Below are 19,725 nucleotides of genomic sequence, written 5' to 3'. Positions count from 1 at the left end.
AATAGTCAAAACAGTGAATATGTCAGGGTTAGGGTTGCTTTTCTCTGAACAAGCAACAAAATAGCGTGGTCAAATTTTTAAAACAAATTAAATACACCAAAAAACAATCAATGCTGTATCACCAAATTTAGTATCACAATATATTAATATTTAGATATTTTAGGACATCAGATGTAGGTAATTAACCGGTCCAAACAGAAGCTAAATAAGAAAAAAACAAACAAAAGACAAACAAAAACAGGAATAAAACTGATTTTAGAAATGCAGAACTGGGATTTGAGAACCACAGTATCATTAACAATACAAGACTCCTGCAAACACAAAGACCACAACACTGACTCTAATATTATAATCAGTTACACGAGCCAGATACTTTCTTTCACTATGACTTTTGTGTTATTTTGCAGCAAATTGCCTTCCGTAATTATGGAAAAAACCCAAACCCAAATGAACAAAGTGAGATGAACAGATGTGAAGCTGTGTCTGATCTCACGACTGCTTAATATTTCATAATCGACCCAAAAACACGCGCGGACCAGTTTCCACAGCAGTAGAGACGAGGAGGCCGTTTGAGGGAATAATTTAGTTTGAAAAGCACAGAAATCTACAATACGTGTGCCCCATCACTGTTGAGCATTCACCCAACAACCAGAGGGTCACCAGTTTGAATATTGAAAACAAAATGGAGCGTCGGCCGTCTCCGAGGTGGGAGTCAAACGCGCTCCTCTGATCCGCCACTGTTTTACCAGTGGTGGAAAGTAATAAAGTACAAATGTAAAAGTACTGTAATTAAGTCACATTTTTAGTTATCTTTACATTTGACAGTTGATGCGCTTTTCAGTTTTTACCTCACTACATTTGAGAGAAGGTGTCGCCGTCACGTTTTTGAGTTGAAAAGTAGAAAGTACAACATTTGGAAATGGACACATTTGACCGACTATGAATCAAATGGGACTTTTTAGAATTTTAATTTAAATGTGTAGTTGAGGTCTTTTTGTACATTTATTTTATAATTTGCTCTTGGGTTGTGCTTGTTTTTGTGTTTTATGTTTATCTTGGTGACATCCTGCACCAAGGTTTTGAGTTCAAACCCCAGTTTAGGACAAAAATATACAATAAATTAACTCAAAAATAGATTGATCAAACCATTGATCACCATGTTAAACGCTTAAGCACAAATCTGTTTAAAATACATTTTACTCTTGAAGTACATTCTAAACGACATTTCAAAACTTTTGCAGATTTTCAAATGTGATTCTTTTACTATGTATATTTTGCTCCTGTATCTTTGCTTTTCTTATCACAAATGAGAAACTCTTCCACCTCTAACTTGGTTAATAAAATATTATTTTTTTATGAAACTTAAACTTGTATTTGGTTCTTTGAAAATAAGAAGTCATGTTTCTATAATTCATCACCAAAGATTTGACTTTAAATACCTCATAAGATGAACATGTTTTTGTCACTTTTGTTAAAACTAAAACTATTTACTTTGATACCAAATGACTTCTTTTACTAGAAAGTAGTTTGTAATGTGGAGCAAATATTGTCCATGCCGCGGTTTTGTTTGTTTAAATGTGGCTTTTGCATTCGTTTTTGGATTAGAATGTGCTCTGGATTCTGGAAAATAGTACATGATTCAAATAAAGCCATGTGTGAATCCCTCAACTCAAGGCTCGACACTGTTCTCGACACTGGGGGAAAATCAAGGACTTACAAGGTATTTATTGCTTCAGTTTGTCTTATCTGATGTTGATTTACTGAACTTTTGTGCAGAACAGTTATTCAGTAACACACATTGCTCTGGTTTGTCCTTGAGTTGCCTTCGCCCGACCTTTGTAGGAGGTGGAAACTGCAGAGTGCTCCTCTGAGAGAGCGTGTCCTTCATGTCCCCTTCAGCCTCTGCAGCCTCACACTGAACAGCAGCAGGGTCTGTGGGTCTGTGTGTGCAGATAAAAATGACAGGAGCCACATTTTCTTTGTTATTGTCTGTAAACGTTTCACTTTATTTTCTACATTTGGATCAGCTGAGTGTGGAAGCCTGGACATGTCAGTTTACTTAACCCTCAAACTGCAGAACATGATACACTTGCTTTGATCAGTCTCATTCACACAGACAGTAACATCAGCTGACAGCTCCTCCGGCTCAAACGCCCACAAACTAAGATGAACCAAAACATGTAAACCCTTCCTCCATTGGAGGAAGCTGAAATGGTTGAACCCTTTAATCTCTGCCTCGACTCGCAGAGGCACTAAGGTCCACAGAAATAGGAAGCATGGTATTTAAAACATGGACACAATATTCAACGGTTCATCTCACTGAGATATGATTCAACATGATCATTTAAATACTGCAGGTTTGCTGAGAGAGATGTCTGCATTTGGACTCAGATATGTCAGTCTACTGCTGTGCTCTAATCTGCAGCTCAGGCTCTACCTCTGCACATAATGTTCACCTCTGATATGACACTAGTCTTCTGCCTTCAGTCTGGATATGTCCTCATTAGAGTCCAGTCTGTGTGATTGAAGCAGCTTCAGTGCAGCTCCTCTGAGGGCACAGCGGTTTGTTCTGTTCAACTCAAGACTGACAGCTCTGTGGTTCAGACGAGTCGGGAGGAAGAGCCCTTGAACGGGAACATCATCCAAGTGGACAAAGATATGACATAAATACGCCTTTGCCTGTTCAGATTCTAAGATGAGTACAAGTCTATGTATTGCCTAGAGGAAGTCTCCCCTGTAGTTTAACACGGGGTTAGGCTTGAGTTAGACGTGCCCGGTCCCCCTCGTGCGTTAGCTCTGTTAAAACATGATTAAAGACAACATAGACACAGACTAGTTACTGATCTGTCACACCGGACTGAGACAGACAATGGAAAATGGGATATTGAACTTTCAGAAATCACAAACATGATTCAATTTCTGCCGCTCGGTTCACATGATACTTTTGATCCGCAGTGTCTTTGAGCTGTCTTTGAGTAGGAAACACACGGATGCGCCGCAGACGGACACCAGGGGGAGACAAACTCTTCAGTAAAATATACGGAACAGTGGGCGGGGCTTTCACGCATAGGACACACAACAACCCCTCTTCATTGGAGTTATTTTCAAACCGTAAAAAAAAATTAAATTAAAAAAGAAAAACTCTTCTCAAAAACGCACATTCGTCCAGGGCACTCGCTCACACAAATATAAGTACACGGCCGATCTTTCGAGGCAGTCGGTAAACGTTAAAGTGATGAGTTAAGGGGCGGACGTTGCTGTGTCCGAGGAAGCCATGAGTGCAGAACCGCCTCCCCAAATCCCTCCGACAAAAGTTTCACTTTCTTGCAAACAAAATGGAGCGTCGGCCGTCTCCGAGGTGGGAGTCTTTGCCTGTAGCGAGGAGGGTCAAATGCGCTCCTCTGATCCGCCTCAGAGGTAGTACCATCCAGTCGTCCATCTTTAGTTCCCCCCTGTTTTATTTATTCCCCCCCCTCACGTTAGCCCATTCGTATAAAATGTGTTGCCACGGGCTGCAGTTTGTGTGACGGCGCTTTGCTTGGTGGGCGCGGTCAGAAGACTTCAGGTAACGTGACGTTGCGCAGCAGCCACTGTTGGGAGCGCGAGTGCGAACAGTCTCTGACGCTGGGCACCTGGCTGTCCTCCTCGCTCGCCTTGTCCAGACACTGGTTACTGTTGACGTGCACCAGGGTCAGCTTCTGCGGAGGAGGAGGAGGAGATCGAGCGTATTAGAGCCTTTTTGTATTGATTTGTTAGATTATCCTGGTGACAACAGTGCGATGAATCGTCCCAGTAAATGTCTTTGCTGAAGGTTCAAATGAATGGACCATTAAAAGTGTAGGAATAAGTGCTATTTATACAAAAGTGAAAAGTTAATTTGAGAACTTTACTATAAGTTAACATACATTTGTGGTCTTTAATATTGGCATCAAGAAATATTTAGGTTATTGCAACAAAAGCGAGACAATATCGGCTTTAACATCCCGTATTGGACAATTTCTGCTTTGAAGTGGTTTGTGTGTGAAGCAGTCTTAGTATCAGAGGTTGTAATTGTTGTTTTTTATGTTAAAACACTTCCATCTCTGCAGGACCTGTAGTCTCCAGGGCTCTGGGACGAAGGTAACTATCAAACCAACACTGCACTGCTCATTTTTGCAATGCTCTGATCAACTGTAAATTGTGTATATATTCAGTCTATTTTATTTTATTTGTAAATTCAACATTTTATGCCCTTGTTGATATATTTTGCAACTATTATAATTCATTGTTGTATGTTGCACCTTAACGCCAAGGCAAGTTCCTAATTTCGAATCCTGTTCATTGGAAATAAACCCCCCTGATGCTGATTACGAGCAATAACCACAATATTACAAACCTTTTCCAATCTGTGGTTGTTGGACGTGACAAAAGCTCTGGTTCCAGCTACAAAACAGTATATGCTCTGTTTCCTGTTCGGAATTCCTGACAATTTTTATTACATGTTGGGTAAGATCGTTTAGCGCGGAGCATTATGTGGCTGGGGTTTTGCAACGTGTCAACAAGGCAATTTCACAGTAAATTGTAAGTCATTAAACTGAAATGACAGAAAAAATATGTGTTTACGCTCAGAGCAGCATGATGTCTCCTACATTTGTTTTCATTTTTGGTTAAGAAACATGCACAGGACGTGTTGAGACAGAGCTGGAAATGTTTGTCACAATAATCCTCCATGACTTTTTCATGACCTTCTGAAACATTTTAAGAAGTATGAAAATGTAATCATCATTTTAGCATCATTTATCCTCTTACATTTTGATTCTATTTGATGCTTTTACTAACTGTGTGAACTCGTTGATTTTATGTCACTTTGCACTTTAGAAGCAGCTTTTGTTTGTGCTATAGAATTAAAGTGGATAGAATATAAAAAGTGAAATAAATAAAAAGATAAATAGGCCATGACATTACCAAATATGTCAAATGTTTCTTTTAAAGTACTTGCCTTCTTACTGCAATATTAAAATCATATTATATTAATATTATAGCGATAATATGAAGCTGATTATTTATAAGCTGAGCCTTAATATTCCAAATTCCTAAGACTTTTTCATGAGCGTTTAAGACGACTATGGAACATGTAAATATGTGCATATGTTGAGAGGGGATTGCGTTTTTTAAATGTAAATTTATTCTGTTTTTACCGGACGGGTTTAGACATATTCATAGTATTTTATTCTTCTCATTCTATACTGTGACACTGATATTTCATTTAAGCTTTTTGTTTTTGCTATTTATTTCTTCTGCTGATCGGCTGCATGATTCTGAAATATACAATTTTAATATAATAAATAATCTACACTAGAATATTTCAGTCTATATGTAAAGCAGATTGGAGGGCCACACAGATCAGTTTCATTTGACCACCTGAAAGGTCTAAATCTCCACATATGTGATGTAAGCGGTGCTCACCACAGAGTCGTACTCCCAGAGCTGGTTCCCCTTCAGGTGATGACACTTGAGCATCATGACGGGCCCGTTGAGCTTGGACACGTCCAGACACAGGTCGTCTGTTCGGATCTCTTTGTTTGCCGTGTAAGAAAACACCTGGGCGGAAACGAGCAGGACATGAGAATATTCTGGTGGCGTGACTGGCTTTCAGAGGACGACGCGGTAAAAAGTACGTTATGATAGTGTAATTACTGTATATGTGACGTTTACTATCAACAGTCATTAACACAGAAGAAACTAGAGCGGCACAAATGTGAGGACTATCAGGAGAAGTATGTGTGTTGCATATGGCCAAATATAAACTTAAATATAAGATTTAGCAGTATAAGGCAGAGCAAAGTCAATGTTATGTTCTGTAACTTGTGATGACAGAGAAATAGGTTGTAAGTAAGAGCAGACATCAAAAACAACATGGTATTATTTAGAAATATTGAAACAAAGAATAATCAAAAATATGAATAAATAAATGTAATGTAATTCAATTTAACTATGGTAATGTACAGTATATGCTGACATTTTGTAGCATGGCATTCACATGTATTAATTCATTTTACTTCTTCTTCTCACTCCCTTTCGAGCGAGAAACGTCAAATCATTTTGTTAACATATGAATACTGAAATTATGCTAATATATTGTGGACATTTTCTTTTGTGTGTGTCCGAGGCTCAGAAGAGAGACGACTTTACTAAACATGATTCATCAAACAAGTGTGAATGAAGCTAATTACGTTTTTGACGAGGTAATGATGTCATAACACACATTTTTGCATAATACGTGCCTTTTAAAGAGAGCGAAGATGTTACAAACCACCTTCTAAAATGCTTAGTTTGACTGTACCTGGTTGCCCCCCATGCCGTGGCAGTTAAAAATGCCCACTTTCTCGTTCTCCTTGCGGGCCATGTTGTCGAGGCACTGGTTTGTCTCCACGTTACGGATCTGCGCGGAACAAAAACACAGACCAAAGCGATCTTTAAACATTAGACAAAGCCGGGCTCTTGAAAGCGTGTAAATCTCAGTCGAGTTTGTGTAATGTTTAGGTGAGTGGGTGAGTGTGGGGGCGGCGCACCTCTCCCAGGGAGTAGTAGTGTCTGGGGATCTGAGAGTCCGGGTAGACGTTCTCCAAGTACCAGCTGAAAGGTTTACATTGAAGCTTCTGTCTCAGGGCGCTGCGAGACGTGATGTCACCGTAGTCCACTTTGGTCACACCTGACACACATGGACAGCGTGAGCGTTTCCCGTCCACACAAACACAGTATCCAAGCACATTTCTCATCCTCATCCTAAACTCCAAGTGCATGAGATCAAAACCACAAGCTGAAGATGTTCCGCTTTGTTTAACCGAGGAAAAAGCCCTCTGTTCTGCATTATTATCACAAAATGTCATCTGCCGACAAAAAAAGAAGGTTTAACAGGCAATTACCGTATTTTCTGGACTATAAGTTGCAAATTTTGTCATAGTTTTGGCCGTGGTGCGACTTATACTTATATACTTATACTCCGGAGTGACTTGTATGTGATATTATTTGTTATTTTCACATTTGCAACCGCATTTCACACTCCAGTGCGACTTATATATGTTTTTTTTTCTTCTCTATTATGCATTTTTTGGCTGGTGCGACTTATAGTCCAGAAAATACGATAGGTTAAAACTAAAGCGTCTCGATAGAATGTTATCGTTTTGCCATAAATGTTTCACAGCACGGCATTAAACGAAACCATACTGCATTTGTTCATTTCTTCATCGCTAAGAAAAGCATTGAAAACAGGTCTTTTAAAAAAAATCTTCTTTGTGTGCGTGCGCTCGCCTTTTCACAGATCTGACCTCTAAGTTTAATGCCACACTGCGGGACAGTCCAGGCATAGCGACAACATGACAGCGGAGACTCGTAGGCGGCAAACCCTGACATAGTGCACCTTTAAGCGGTGAAAAGATCCCCTTTGAACACGAGCTGTGGATCTGAGCATTTTGACTGCGCTCCAGACTTTTTGTAGCGTTCGGTTGTAAATATTTTGAAACCGTTTAGCTCTCCGTCTGTGTCGTTGTTGTCGGAGCGAGCAGGCTGAAGACTCCCCCGTAGCGTGAAATTACTGGGGGCTCCCCGTCGTGCGCCGTTGGTCTCTACGTCACGTCATATCTGCCACGCGGTTAATGGATCACTTTAACACGCATTAACCTCCAAACGCTACGGACACTTAACGCACACACGCACACGCACACACGCACACGCACACGCACACACACACACGCACAAGCACACATACGTGATTTAAGGCTCCGTCAGTGTGTGTCGTTTTGCTTTTATCAATGACAAGAGACAAAACCTTCAAATCTTGCAACGGTCAAGATTTAGATATAGGTGGAATTTGTTTTTTCCTGTTTAACTTTTTCTCAATATAGTTTTTTTATTACTTGCATCTATTGCTTCACCACTGTTTCAAAACCGTCAACCGCTCAAACTCTGTCCGAATAAAAACTTAACAGCGACAAAACCGAGACTAAATCGAGGCTAATTTAGATTGAAAAAGTAAAATCATGAAAGACATCAGCCCTTTTCAACATTTTGACTTTAAAAACATTTCTGTCGGATGGAGCCATACCGATTATTGCGTTAGCCAATAGTTCAATATCGATACTTTTGCGATATTTACTGTGCATTCTAAGGTTGCATTCATTCATAACCTTTTAAAGACGCACTATTTGCAGTGGATCAGCATGGCAGGTGACCAGGCCAAGCTGCAGGTCAGATCTGCGGAGAAGCTCACAGTAAAAACGCACTAAAAACCAAATGAAGACACATTTAACGCCATACTGTGAAACGCAAAGCAATAGCGTTTTTATGTGGACGAGCAGGTGGCACGCTCTCCGCATGTTCAACACATTTACTGTTGCTGTGTTCAGTGACATCAGGGCTGAGACGGGACACGCCCGACACCAGCTGGACACGAGGCACTGACAACTGTTCCACTATTTCCACAAAGATCATGACTATTGCGTTTCCTTTCATGACATACAGTACAATATAGGTGGATGAACACAGACAAGTATTTGATAAAGACCAGCAAACTACAACTTCAAAACTCAATTTCGATAAAAGGAACACACCCAATATCTATTTCGACACTGCAGTGAGACACATAATACTATCACTTTGACCCAGTATTTACAGTATATCATGTTCTTCATGACTGACATCTGTTCGAATGAGAATCTAGTTCACCCCGGTCTAAATGTATCCCACTCACCAGGAGATATGATGTAGAAGAAGTTTTTGAATTCGTCCATCCAGACTTCGGCCAGACGCCTGTTGTTTTTGTTGATGATTTGCCCCGTTCCTCCAGGAAATGTGTACGGCGTGGCTTTTCTGAAAACGTGTCCCACATGGGAGCAGGTGACGATCTCCAGTGTCCCGCCGCACTGCCAGATCTGCGACCGAGAAGACTCAGAATTCAGAAAATACAGCGTTACAACTGTATTTTTGGCCCTACATTATAGCGATTGTACAGGATTTTTAAACGACTTTGGTCACTTCAACTTCAAGTAATGTAGAGACATTTACAAAGGTGCAGGCTCAGACGACGCCCGGCCCGTGCACATGCTTTTGTTTCACTTTTCCTTATTTATTTCAGGTGAACATTCGGTGAGAACATGTCAGCGTTTATATTGCCACCAGCATGAAAAAATAGTTTAGACGTTGCAGTTATATTCTCATCCGTCGCTCTCTCTTCTCCAAATGCGGCAAAAATACAGAAGTACTGGTACTTTTATTGACACGTATGTACTGCACAGAGCCAGAGAAGAGACAGAATAGTACCTCCTCGGACTGCATAGGCTGCGTGTGAAGTGAAGTAGCTTGTAAGAAGCTAAAACAATGCTAATTATGGTCAAACTTGATCTCGATATTATGTACATCCAAAATAAACATGTTAAAACATATCTTTAAATGTATTAGTTGAGGTTTAATCATCAGACAAATGTGAAATGAATTAATGAATGAATTAATACATTTTCCGGAATATAAGTCGCACCTTTTTTCATAGTTTTGGCCGGCGTGCGACTTATACTTTTATTTATACTTATATACTTATACTCCGGAGCGACTTGTATGTGATATTATTTGTTATTTTCACACTTGCAACTGCATTTCATACTCCAGTGCGACTTATATATGTTTTTCTTCTTCTCTATTATGCATTTTTTGGCTGGTGCGACTTATAGTCCCAAATATACGGTAACAGAAGTGCAGAAATATCACCATCCAAAACACACATTTTTGAATTTACATTTTTTAAATCTGCTTTTTGGTCACTTTTTTCACCGTAAACACTAAACTCGCCATTCAAACTTTGCATGTCCTCAAAACAACCTTCGCAATGTAATCTAAACGAAACAAAGCACAAGTCCAGGAATGCGCTAAGGATGTTAAACGGTTTACACGCTGTGCGGCTCATGGTGCGCAGAAAGCGTAGCACAACATAATCCCTGAAATCTGGCTGTAAACGGATCATTGTATATTGATCGATGACGTCTGCGGGGAGAAGATGCTTGTCGGTGTTGTGACGGCCCGGACGCGTTTGAGCGAGCATCGGCGAGGATGACGTCCGGAAAGGCATTAGTCAAAGACAGTCAAAGTGTTGATGGTGTGAGAGAGCGACGGAGAGATAGCGAAGGGGGGAAAGGAGAGAACACTCGAGGTCTATGAAGAAGCACACTCTTGTCAGTTTAACAACACTCACTCTGAACGAGATCTCCAGGTTTTCCCCTCCCCAGATGTCCATGCCCGCGTCGTAAGTGCCAATCTCCTGGAAGTAGTCTCTGTCGATGGAAAACAAGCCCCCCGCCATCGTGGGAGTCCTACCAACGCAAAGCAAAACTACGAGTCAGAACAGGCACTCAAGCTCTTCAATTGAATTCAGAATTTTCTGGAGTTATATCTTGTAAGATGAATAAATAACCAGATAAATATTCAAATGGTTGTTAAAAGACTAGACGGTTAATGTAAAAACAAAAACTGGGGATGAAACAATTTATTACCGGCCATTAAACTTTAAAGGGTACATTTTTATGCCATTAAATGCATTATTGGTTTTATGCTTTTAGGGCCCTCAATAACCACCTTGTTTCATTTTCCATAAAGTTTGCAACATTTAATTAAATTTCTTTGCTATTTCTGACTAAAGTAAAACAGCTAAAATGTCTGTTTTTCCATATTTCATGTCAAAAGGAACCCAAAAACATCTTATGGTGTTTAATTCAGCTGCTTCAGTCTATGTTACATACAGTAACCTTGAGTTTTATTTTTTCTTTCTGATCAGCTTTGTGCTAATTCCTCCTTTCAGCAGTTTTTGCAGTTTTTGTTTTTCCTCAGCACCTCGTAACGCTGAGATTTTCTAGTGTGTTTGAAAAGCAATAATGTGCAAACAGTCAAACACTGATCAAACATGTCCCGAGAGCAGAACAAATAGTAGACTGTTTATCTGGAACTAGTTTCTAATTATAACAGTGAGAATGTGGACGATTCTCAAAGCGATGATTACTGACAAGACAACATTCTGGGACAATCGAAATCAGGGGTCATCAACCTTTTCGGGGCAGAGGGCTACTTCACTAAAAGGGCCTCCAATTACATTCACGAGCAAATTATATAAGCGATTACTTTGATAAATGTGCACGTGCGGGCCATTTGTGTGTAATTATCATGTATTTCTGACTTTGAAAACCCAATCTTAATTCACATTTTAAACCAGTGAGTGATTAGAACAGAACAGTTTAAAAGAACATTAGGAAATCAGACTAACTTTGTACTAAATCTAGCACAAAATCATCTGTCAAAATACATGCAAAAGGTGCAAAGCAAGCAGTAACAAACAACAACAACAACAACAACAACAACAACAACAACATAGTCTTCATTCATTTCAGTCCAGTGAGATTTTAAAAAGATCATGCGTTTTGCTGTATTCAAAATTAAATAAAAGTACATTATTACAGCACATAGAAATCTCCATAAACAAGTGCCATAACTATATTTTTGGGGGAATTGAAAAATGCCTGTAATCGATGAAATGAAAGGTAGATTTATGTAGAATAAACCGAAGTAGCTCGAGAGTTGTAAGAAAAGTCATGCGTCATCTGTGCCAAAAATAACCACACAGCGACACAACCCGGAAGCCCTTTGAAGCTAAAGCCTGTTGTCTGAAAGATTTACACCAGAGTCTCCTTCGCTCAATAGCCATAAACAGAAATCTGTGTCGGTGACCTCAGAGCTGTAAATTACACAGTAGGTGCGCTCGTAACAACTGGGTTCGCCGTACGGATTTGTGTGCGTGTGCATTTTGGTGTGGGCGTTACATTGTCCCTGCATGAATACAACACAAGTTTAGATTAAAACACCAGATCTATAGTTACTCAGTGGTAAAGACGTTTCAGATGGCAGCATAACAAAGTGTATAAGGGCTTCAAAGGCGTCCAGTTTGTTCACATGAAATACGGCTAGATTACTGCATTATTACAATATTTTGAGAATAATGCGATGATGGCCTCAGTTACATTATAAAGGCATTTTATATCAGCATTTGTGAAAAAAGATACTAACTGATACCAAAACTAGCTGAAATTAGTTGATCTTCATGTGAACAAGTTCAAGACCACATGGTAATATACAGTATACATAATAAACTAGTATTATTTTGTGTTGTGTTGTTGAAAATTACATTATTCAGTCTTCATGTGACAAATAAAGAAGATGTTGAACTTGGTGCTAGCTTTTGTTTCATATTGATAGGACTAAACGTCATTAAAATTAACCATAAACCAGGTCGAAATGTCTTGCATATGAATATTATTATAGACTTATTGGATGTCCTACACTACCGCACAGATTTCGGTCTCGTGTGTACAACCTGAGGCTACATGCTAAAGCCGTTTTGTATGAAAGATCCATATCAATTGCTTTCCGCGCAGCAGGTTTATGTAAATCGTGTCATTTGTGAGAAGCACTTCCTCCCCGATGCTTCTGCTCATTTTTATTTTTGGGGCACGGACGAGACACGCTTAGGGAAACGTTGCCGGAGAACACACTGACACAGCCGGCTGCAGGAGATATATATCGAGTTTGTGACCTTGAATGCTAACGTGAGCCGGTAAGACAAGAGCAGGAAGTCGACATGACGGACAGGCACAGATAGGATGCAAATATGGCTCTCGCTGTTCCTCCTGGTGTTATAGACAACCCAAATCTGTGAGCGAGCGTTCCAAGCCACAGCATACATGTCATCCCACAATTTAGCTCAATAAGTCATATAATTTATCTTATTGCTCTTGTTTCTAAGTATAAAAGACATACAGGGGTCTAAGGACACATCTAAACACATGACTTCCCTTTACATTTGATTTAATCCCTCACATATTGTACATTTAAGACAGGTTTGCATGTATTTTTATCACACTTTTACATCATCGAGTGGCAGTTTGTAAGCAAAGTTGAGAAAAAAATAATACAGGAAGTAAAGCCGAGTTCTAAAAAGGAATCCAATTATCTACGTCGGCCACAAAAACAATTCTATTAAAAAAATGCAGTGAACATTTATGTTCAAGCAACACAGTTCTCTGACAGTTTAAACATTATTTTAAGAACAGGCCAGTGTGATCCCTCATTCTCAATTAATTTAAGAAGATAAAGGTGTTGTCTTATGTATTAGTTGTCATTTAATAATTATTGTGTAAATTAGACAAGATTTTGCCCTTGTTTAGAATATAATTGCTAGGTAACAGACAGTTGTGTAATTCCCTCTACCCGTCATGTACAAACTGGAAGTAAAAGTGCAGGCAAGACTTTGTAGTAAAACTTAACTACGCATCTATCCCGTGATATGCACTTTAACAATGCTTTTTATCGCAGATTGCAGGACTCAAAGTGCTACTGTAGACCATGAATAATCCACTAGTGAAGCAACAACTGCAACTACTGTAGCCACAGCTGCCCTGGAGCCGACAGAACTGTGGCCGGTCTCACTGACAAGGTAAAGAGTCTTGCAGCCAGTGCAGCGATATGCACTGGCTGCAACTGGGATCGAACTCTCAACCTACTGCAAATAAAACAACCTGCGACACCTGAGGCATCGTAACTCTTTGTAAGTAAGTAACTGTGAATTGAATACAAGTACGATGCCTTAAAATATACCATAATTAACTAAGATCTTTCTTTTAGGCTAGTTTAATCTTACAAGGAGCCGTTACAAATGAAACATACGCATGAACTGAAAGGACACTTATTATGCAAAATTGTACTTTTAATCATTGTTCCTGCATCAAAAACATGCCTGGAGTTGCATTTAGCTTCATTCATGCTAGTTTGCTGAATCCTGGCCCGGTCTGTGATGTCAGAGTCCATCTATGACAAGGCTCCGAGATCATCTGCGCCGTTTTGAAATCCATAAATCATAGCTTGTTCTGAGCATTTGTGCCGTCGAATCGCACTCTTTACAACGGCGTGGCTACATAAGCATGTTGCAGGAAAGCTAGCATTTGCTTCTCTTCTATGTAATTCACTCCGCAGCTGGTAGATGGAGCTCAAAGGTAAGTTCTTAGTGTGGGAAATGCCAAAAACAACATCAAGTCATTTGGTTTTTTTTTTCTAACCATGAAACCATTGTTCTAAACCATGAGATGCCAAAAGTAAAAGGTACTTAAAAGCATGTTTAAAGGCCAATAACAGTACAAAAGAGCATAGACTTGATATTAAAGATAAGGTGCAGGTGTGGTTTAGGGTCTCACCTGACGGGCAGTGTGCGGTCGCCTTTGCGCCGGTCCATCTCCCTCTGGGGCACAGGATACCAGCGGAAGTTGAGTTTCCAGTTGAACCCTCCGTACGTCATGTCAGATCCAGCCATGTACTCGAACGTGTCGTCGCTGATCACGTCGATGATGGGGCAAACCACCGTTCTCCTGCAGCAAACAAAGCCAAAGAGTTGTTTGTAGCTGCTCAACCTTAAAGTTCTTGCACCCAATTTCCCCTGGTTTCTGTGAGAGGAATCCATTTCACTTTAAACTGTTAGCCTGAACTCATATGTGATCTGTATTCTTCAGGTTTCATCACTGTCGGGCAGAAAGGTGGGAAATTTCAACAACCTTAGGGCGAGACACTGCAGGTGATTTAGGTATCAATCTATCTGGAGGTCCCGTCCGGAGGGCAGGTCCTACTCAGAGTAGGATAAATGTCAGAGTTCCCGGACTCGATTCGCAGATTGACAATGACTCTTGGATGAGCGTCGAAACGTTTTGTTTTCTCTTAAAGACAGAGTCCAGATGACTATTAATCTAAAATTTCTCCTGTTGTAAGAAAAGAATCTTTCAAATATTTAATCATGTGGTGTTTTTGTATAAAAATCTGGTATTTTAGGTGTAAAGATGTCCAAAATTGCACATATTTTGGACATTTGAATCTTAAAAATGCAGAGCGAGGATTACATTTCTTGCTTCATGTTGAAAAATCTGAAAAAATAATATAAAGAAGGGATGTTGAATAACGTATTTAGTATTTGAGTAAACTAGAAAAAAGGGCATTGGTCCTTCTGAACCATATATTACTATTACAAAGGCATTATATTATTATATTATAGATGCAGATCAAGCACTTAAGTCTGTTTTTTCAGCACAAATATCCACTATCACAGTTTACACTTTGGGGAAAAGCAAATTTTTCCACTATTCCAAAAAAAAGCTCTATGGCCTTTCAGGGCTCATTTGCAGGTGCAGCACATCGCAAACTAATGCATTTGAATACTCCATCACACAGTGACTTCCCATCAGCCATCACTCACACGCTGTTGTGTCCTACGAGCCCCTGTAATGTGTGTGTGCTGTGTGTGTGCTGTGTGTGCTGTGTGTGTGCTGTGTGTGTTCTGTGTGTGTTCTGTGTGTTTTCTGTGTGTGCTGTGTGTGTTCTGTGTGTGCTGTGTGTGTGCTGTGTGTGTTCTGTGTGTGCTGTGTGTGTTCTGTGTGTTTTCTGTGTGTGCAGTGTGTGTTCTGTGTGTGCTGTGTGTGTTCTGTGTGTTTTCTGCGTGTGCTGTGTGTGTTCTGTGTGTGCTGTGTGTGTTCTGTGTGTGCTGTGTGTGCTGTGTGTGTTCTGTGTGTTTTCTGTGTGTGCTGTGTGTGTTCTGTGTGTGCTGTGTGTGTTCTGTGTGTTTTCTGTGTGTGCTGTGTGTGTGCTGTGTGTGTGGGGGTGTGCTTGCTTGCGGGAAGCACTAAACAGAGAATGAGTAATTAAACATCAAATAAACACAAGGACAAGCCCCCTGCAGGCTCAACAAGCGCTTATTGATTCTTCGTGTTAGCTAACGTGAGCGTGCTGTTATAGTTAGGGAGCGTCCAATAAAGACAAGGGCAAACTGAGAATGACACATGGATACACAGAGACGGAGGCAGCTTAGAAAGACCATCGGTGCTAAATATCGGGGGGGAATCCCACCATACGCATCACTAATTATAATGCACCATGTGTCTTACTTGTCCTGCCTGATGCGAGCCAGCAGAGGCTCCAGCCAGCCTGTCGTGCATTCACAATGAGCATCCAGGAAGGTGATGACCTAAGAACGTGCACAAAACACAGTACAGTCTTGTAATTCAAACTCAATTTTCATATTAAAAAAATCATATATATATAAAGGAAAAGCTTGATACGCTGTATAACAATCTTGACCCAATGAAAACAAAATAATGTAAATAAGATACATTAGAGCAGTGGTTCTCCAACTTTTCTCCACAAGTACCACTTAAGAAAACATTTGGGCTCCTGAGTACTACAATAGGACTGCACATTTGCTATACCAGTTGTTAAAAGGACAAACCCAAAGGACAAAAGGCTTGAATTGAGTCTGAATTCAGTGAACATCTGAACTTCAGTGGAATGAGATTTGTTAATTACATTTATTTAACCATGTGACTAAGCTCAGGAGTGTTCATAGATTTAAAATATCTGCCTGGGACTTTTCTAAACATTCCATCCCATTCATTTAAATGAGGCAGCAAATAAAAAAAAAATATATAATTTAATATATAATAAGTTTATTGTTTGTAGACAGCACAGTTGTTCAGATGCTTATTACATTTGCCTACAAGTAATACCTATCAATATCTAATGTCCAGTTCCAGTTTCCAAAGTTCACTAATAACTGTAGGATTTGTGGCGCTTTAGTGAAATAAAACAAATATGTTCCTTTTCAAACTGTTGTGACCCGTTATGCTTTTGGTGCATTATTGCCCAGAATAATGTTTTTAAGATGTTGTTAGCATGTAGGCTAATTCCGACGCTAATCACCAACAGTAACAATCTACACAAGATGGTAATCTTCCTTCTGCTGAGGCTCTGATGTCATTCATGTGGTTGTCATGTGGTTGTCAGCCAAAACAGCCCTGTATGGTCATAGTTTGTGACGTTTGCATACAGAGACAGGGGGGTCATAGACACACCTGTCCCGTGGAGAGGGAAGCCCCCTTAAGGCGAGCGCGGATGAGCCCAGACCTCTGATCCATCCGCACCACTCGGACCGGCACCTCCAGCCTCCGCACGTACTGCTCCAGCGGACGCTTCAGGAAGTCTAAACACGACACACAACAGGGATAGAACATGAGAGATAATGCAGTTTAGTGAGAAGCAAGTAAGCAGCTTCATTTAGAGGTGTGAGATGTATTGAAAACATGATAATATTAATATAGTATCAATGTGTGTTGCTTTGGAGATTGCAAAATTAGTCTATAATTACAACTATCATAATGAAAGAAACGTCCAGTGTAATCTCCAAAACAAGGGTATGAAGTGATATATCTGTCCTTTTGTGGTTATTTTTATGATCCATTTTGTGAGATATTTGAACCTCAACCAAGACATTTACTAACACACGTTTGCACATTTCTGATGCATTATGAAAATATTGCGTGATTTATTGATGGTGCTCTTCAAAACTATTACATGAAGGTATTTACTGTACTACCGGTACATATTTTAATAATAATAATGCCGATGATAATGATGATGATAATAATCTCTTCCTCTTCTTTGGTGTTTTATGGCGGTTGGTATCCAAGTGTTATTAATAATAATAATAATAATAATGATAATACTAATGATACTGCTGCTGCTGCTGATTATACTAATAATACATTTTTATTTACATAGTGTTTTTTAGGACACTCAAAAACGCTCACAAAACAACAAAACACATTAAATTTAAGAAAGTTGACCAAACAAGCTATACAGGAAAAGTGTATTACGCACTAAGTACCGGTATAGTATATTTTATTGTTGGCAAACCTCATCTTTCAACTTCAAATACTATGTCTTAAATATTGATTCATTTCTTATGATGATGATTATTTCCAGTGTTATGGATATTATTTGCAAAGAGCCTTTGATGAGTCCTGACGTGTGCGCTGCCAGAGGTCCTGTCGGGTGAAGGGGGCAGCACGGCAGCGGCTGGGGTGGGATTGAGGGTAATAACACAGTGTAATCCTCACGGCTGGTGATTTAAAGACCTAATCTCTCCCAAACATGGATTAACAGCATTGCACGGGGTGGAGTGGCACGCCTGCATCATTTATGAACACTACATGTACCAACACAGCGAAAAACACACACACCCTCTCGGAAAATAGGCTAAGCTCCAAACTAGGAATTAACACGGTGAACACAGGCCTCAGAAATGATACATGACACAAATATAATGATCTGGCGATATTACAATAATCAATATGTGTCTCTTGTTTTTATTGCACTTTATTACTTTAGATTTCATCATTTAAACTGTATTGGTTTTTGGTTTATTCATCAGGGTGTTATTGTTAAAGAGAACAGGACACTGAACAATAATATGGTTAATATATTGCACAAATAAGACTAGACAGAACATTTATAAATAAAGTGCGTTATTGACGAAAACCTGAAAGTGTCATTTTGATTTAATAATGCCACTGTCTTTGTTATAAAAGATGTTTTCAGTGCGAGTTTTAGAGTCTGTATGAGCCAGATAATGAGAAGTCATTTTTTTGTTTGGACGACTAGTCACGATTTGTCGATTGTTGTTTGTTGCAGCCTATTGCACTAGATAATGTTTGTTTAACACTATTTTTAAAGAAAGAAAGAAAGTATATTCCTCATTAATGAAGTATTTTTTTACAGTTAATAGAACAGCTAATACATAAATTACAAAAATAATGGTTCTCTTTTTTTAATCTATTTTTTAAATATTCAAAATATCATGTAAATAAAGCTCAAATAAAAAATCCATACAGTATCAAGCCTGCAATCACAGAAAGGTGACCGGGCTTTCAGCAATTATGCACCGCGCCTCTGGAACAGTTTATCTCAAGACCTTAAATTAGCCTCATCATTGACTGTTTCTAAATCTCTTTTAAAAACCTATTTTTTCAGACTTGCTTTTAACAGCTACTGACCCTGTGAAAGGAATGGAATTTTATGCCACTTGTATCTTGTCTCTTGTCTGTATGTTTCTTATGTTGTTTTTGTTACTGTGTGTTGTTGTCTGCTGTTTGAATCATCTTTTAATCTGTCTTTTTCATTGTGAAGCACATTGTACAAATAAAAATACTTACTTACTTACTATAAAACTGGGACATAAACCAGGACAAAGTGGTATGTTATTGCAAGTGTGAGCGCAGTCTAAGTGATACTGAATTGAAATGTATCAAAAAATAATATCACTTATCACTTAATATCATTTTGGAGATATGTGAAATGCGATATCTGTATTATCTCCCACACGTTTGATTTCACATTTGTCATTTTAGTGCAATACTTGTGCCTCGACAACATTTACAGCACGTTTCTGCACATTTCCGAGGGATTGCCCCGAAACATATTGAGTTTTGTCGTCGTACCTCGTTCACTGGCGTCGTCGACCAGCACGATCTCCTCCAGCAGAGTGTGAGGTGAGCGGTCAATCACAGAGTGGACCGTCCGCAGCAGAGTGCTCCAGGCCTCGTTATGGAAAACTATCACCACACTGGTGCGAGGAAGATTATCAGGATACAACTTGTTCTTGCACCTACAAAGAGGACGTAATCACAATTTCAGTCAGCTCATCCACTAAGAGAAATGTTTTAAATAAGTATAAATATAAAATACAATCTAATAAATAGAGCTATTGTAAACGTTGTTGTGTTGTATTATAAAAAACTGGTGGCTGGTTATCAATAATACTTTTAGAGAAATGCATCAAAATCACAG

General features: G+C 39.4%; 1 protein-coding gene across 2 annotated transcripts in view; it reads right to left on the bottom strand.

Annotated features, from left to right (window-relative positions):
* Positions 1-1,973: 1,973 nt before the first annotated feature.
* galnt1 (UDP-N-acetyl-alpha-D-galactosamine:polypeptide N-acetylgalactosaminyltransferase 1) overlaps positions 1,974-19,725 on the bottom strand; it is a 55,620-nt gene continuing 37,868 nt past the window's right edge. For both annotated transcript variants that reach the window (XM_072460193.1, XM_072460192.1), the window contains exons 5-14: positions 19,377-19,543; positions 16,953-17,080; positions 15,990-16,069; positions 14,259-14,429; positions 10,220-10,337; positions 8,729-8,909; positions 6,552-6,691; positions 6,323-6,421; positions 5,446-5,580; positions 1,974-3,698 (exon numbers count right to left, since the gene is read on the bottom strand). In XM_072460193.1, the coding sequence (XP_072316294.1) occupies positions 3,552-3,698; positions 5,446-5,580; positions 6,323-6,421; positions 6,552-6,691; positions 8,729-8,909; positions 10,220-10,337; positions 14,259-14,429; positions 15,990-16,069; positions 16,953-17,080; positions 19,377-19,543 (1,366 nt within the window). In that variant the 3' untranslated portion in view covers positions 1,974-3,551. The remainder of the gene's footprint in view (positions 3,699-5,445; positions 5,581-6,322; positions 6,422-6,551; positions 6,692-8,728; positions 8,910-10,219; positions 10,338-14,258; positions 14,430-15,989; positions 16,070-16,952; positions 17,081-19,376; positions 19,544-19,725) is intronic.

This window comes from Eucyclogobius newberryi, unplaced genomic scaffold (genome assembly GCF_026437365.1).
Source record: "Eucyclogobius newberryi isolate DKJ021-1_F unplaced genomic scaffold, fEucNew1.0.hap1 SCAF_3, whole genome shotgun sequence".
In the NCBI taxonomy this organism is placed as follows: Eukaryota; Metazoa; Chordata; class Actinopteri; order Gobiiformes; family Gobiidae; genus Eucyclogobius; species Eucyclogobius newberryi.
This window is presented reverse-complemented; position numbering and strand designations above follow the sequence as displayed.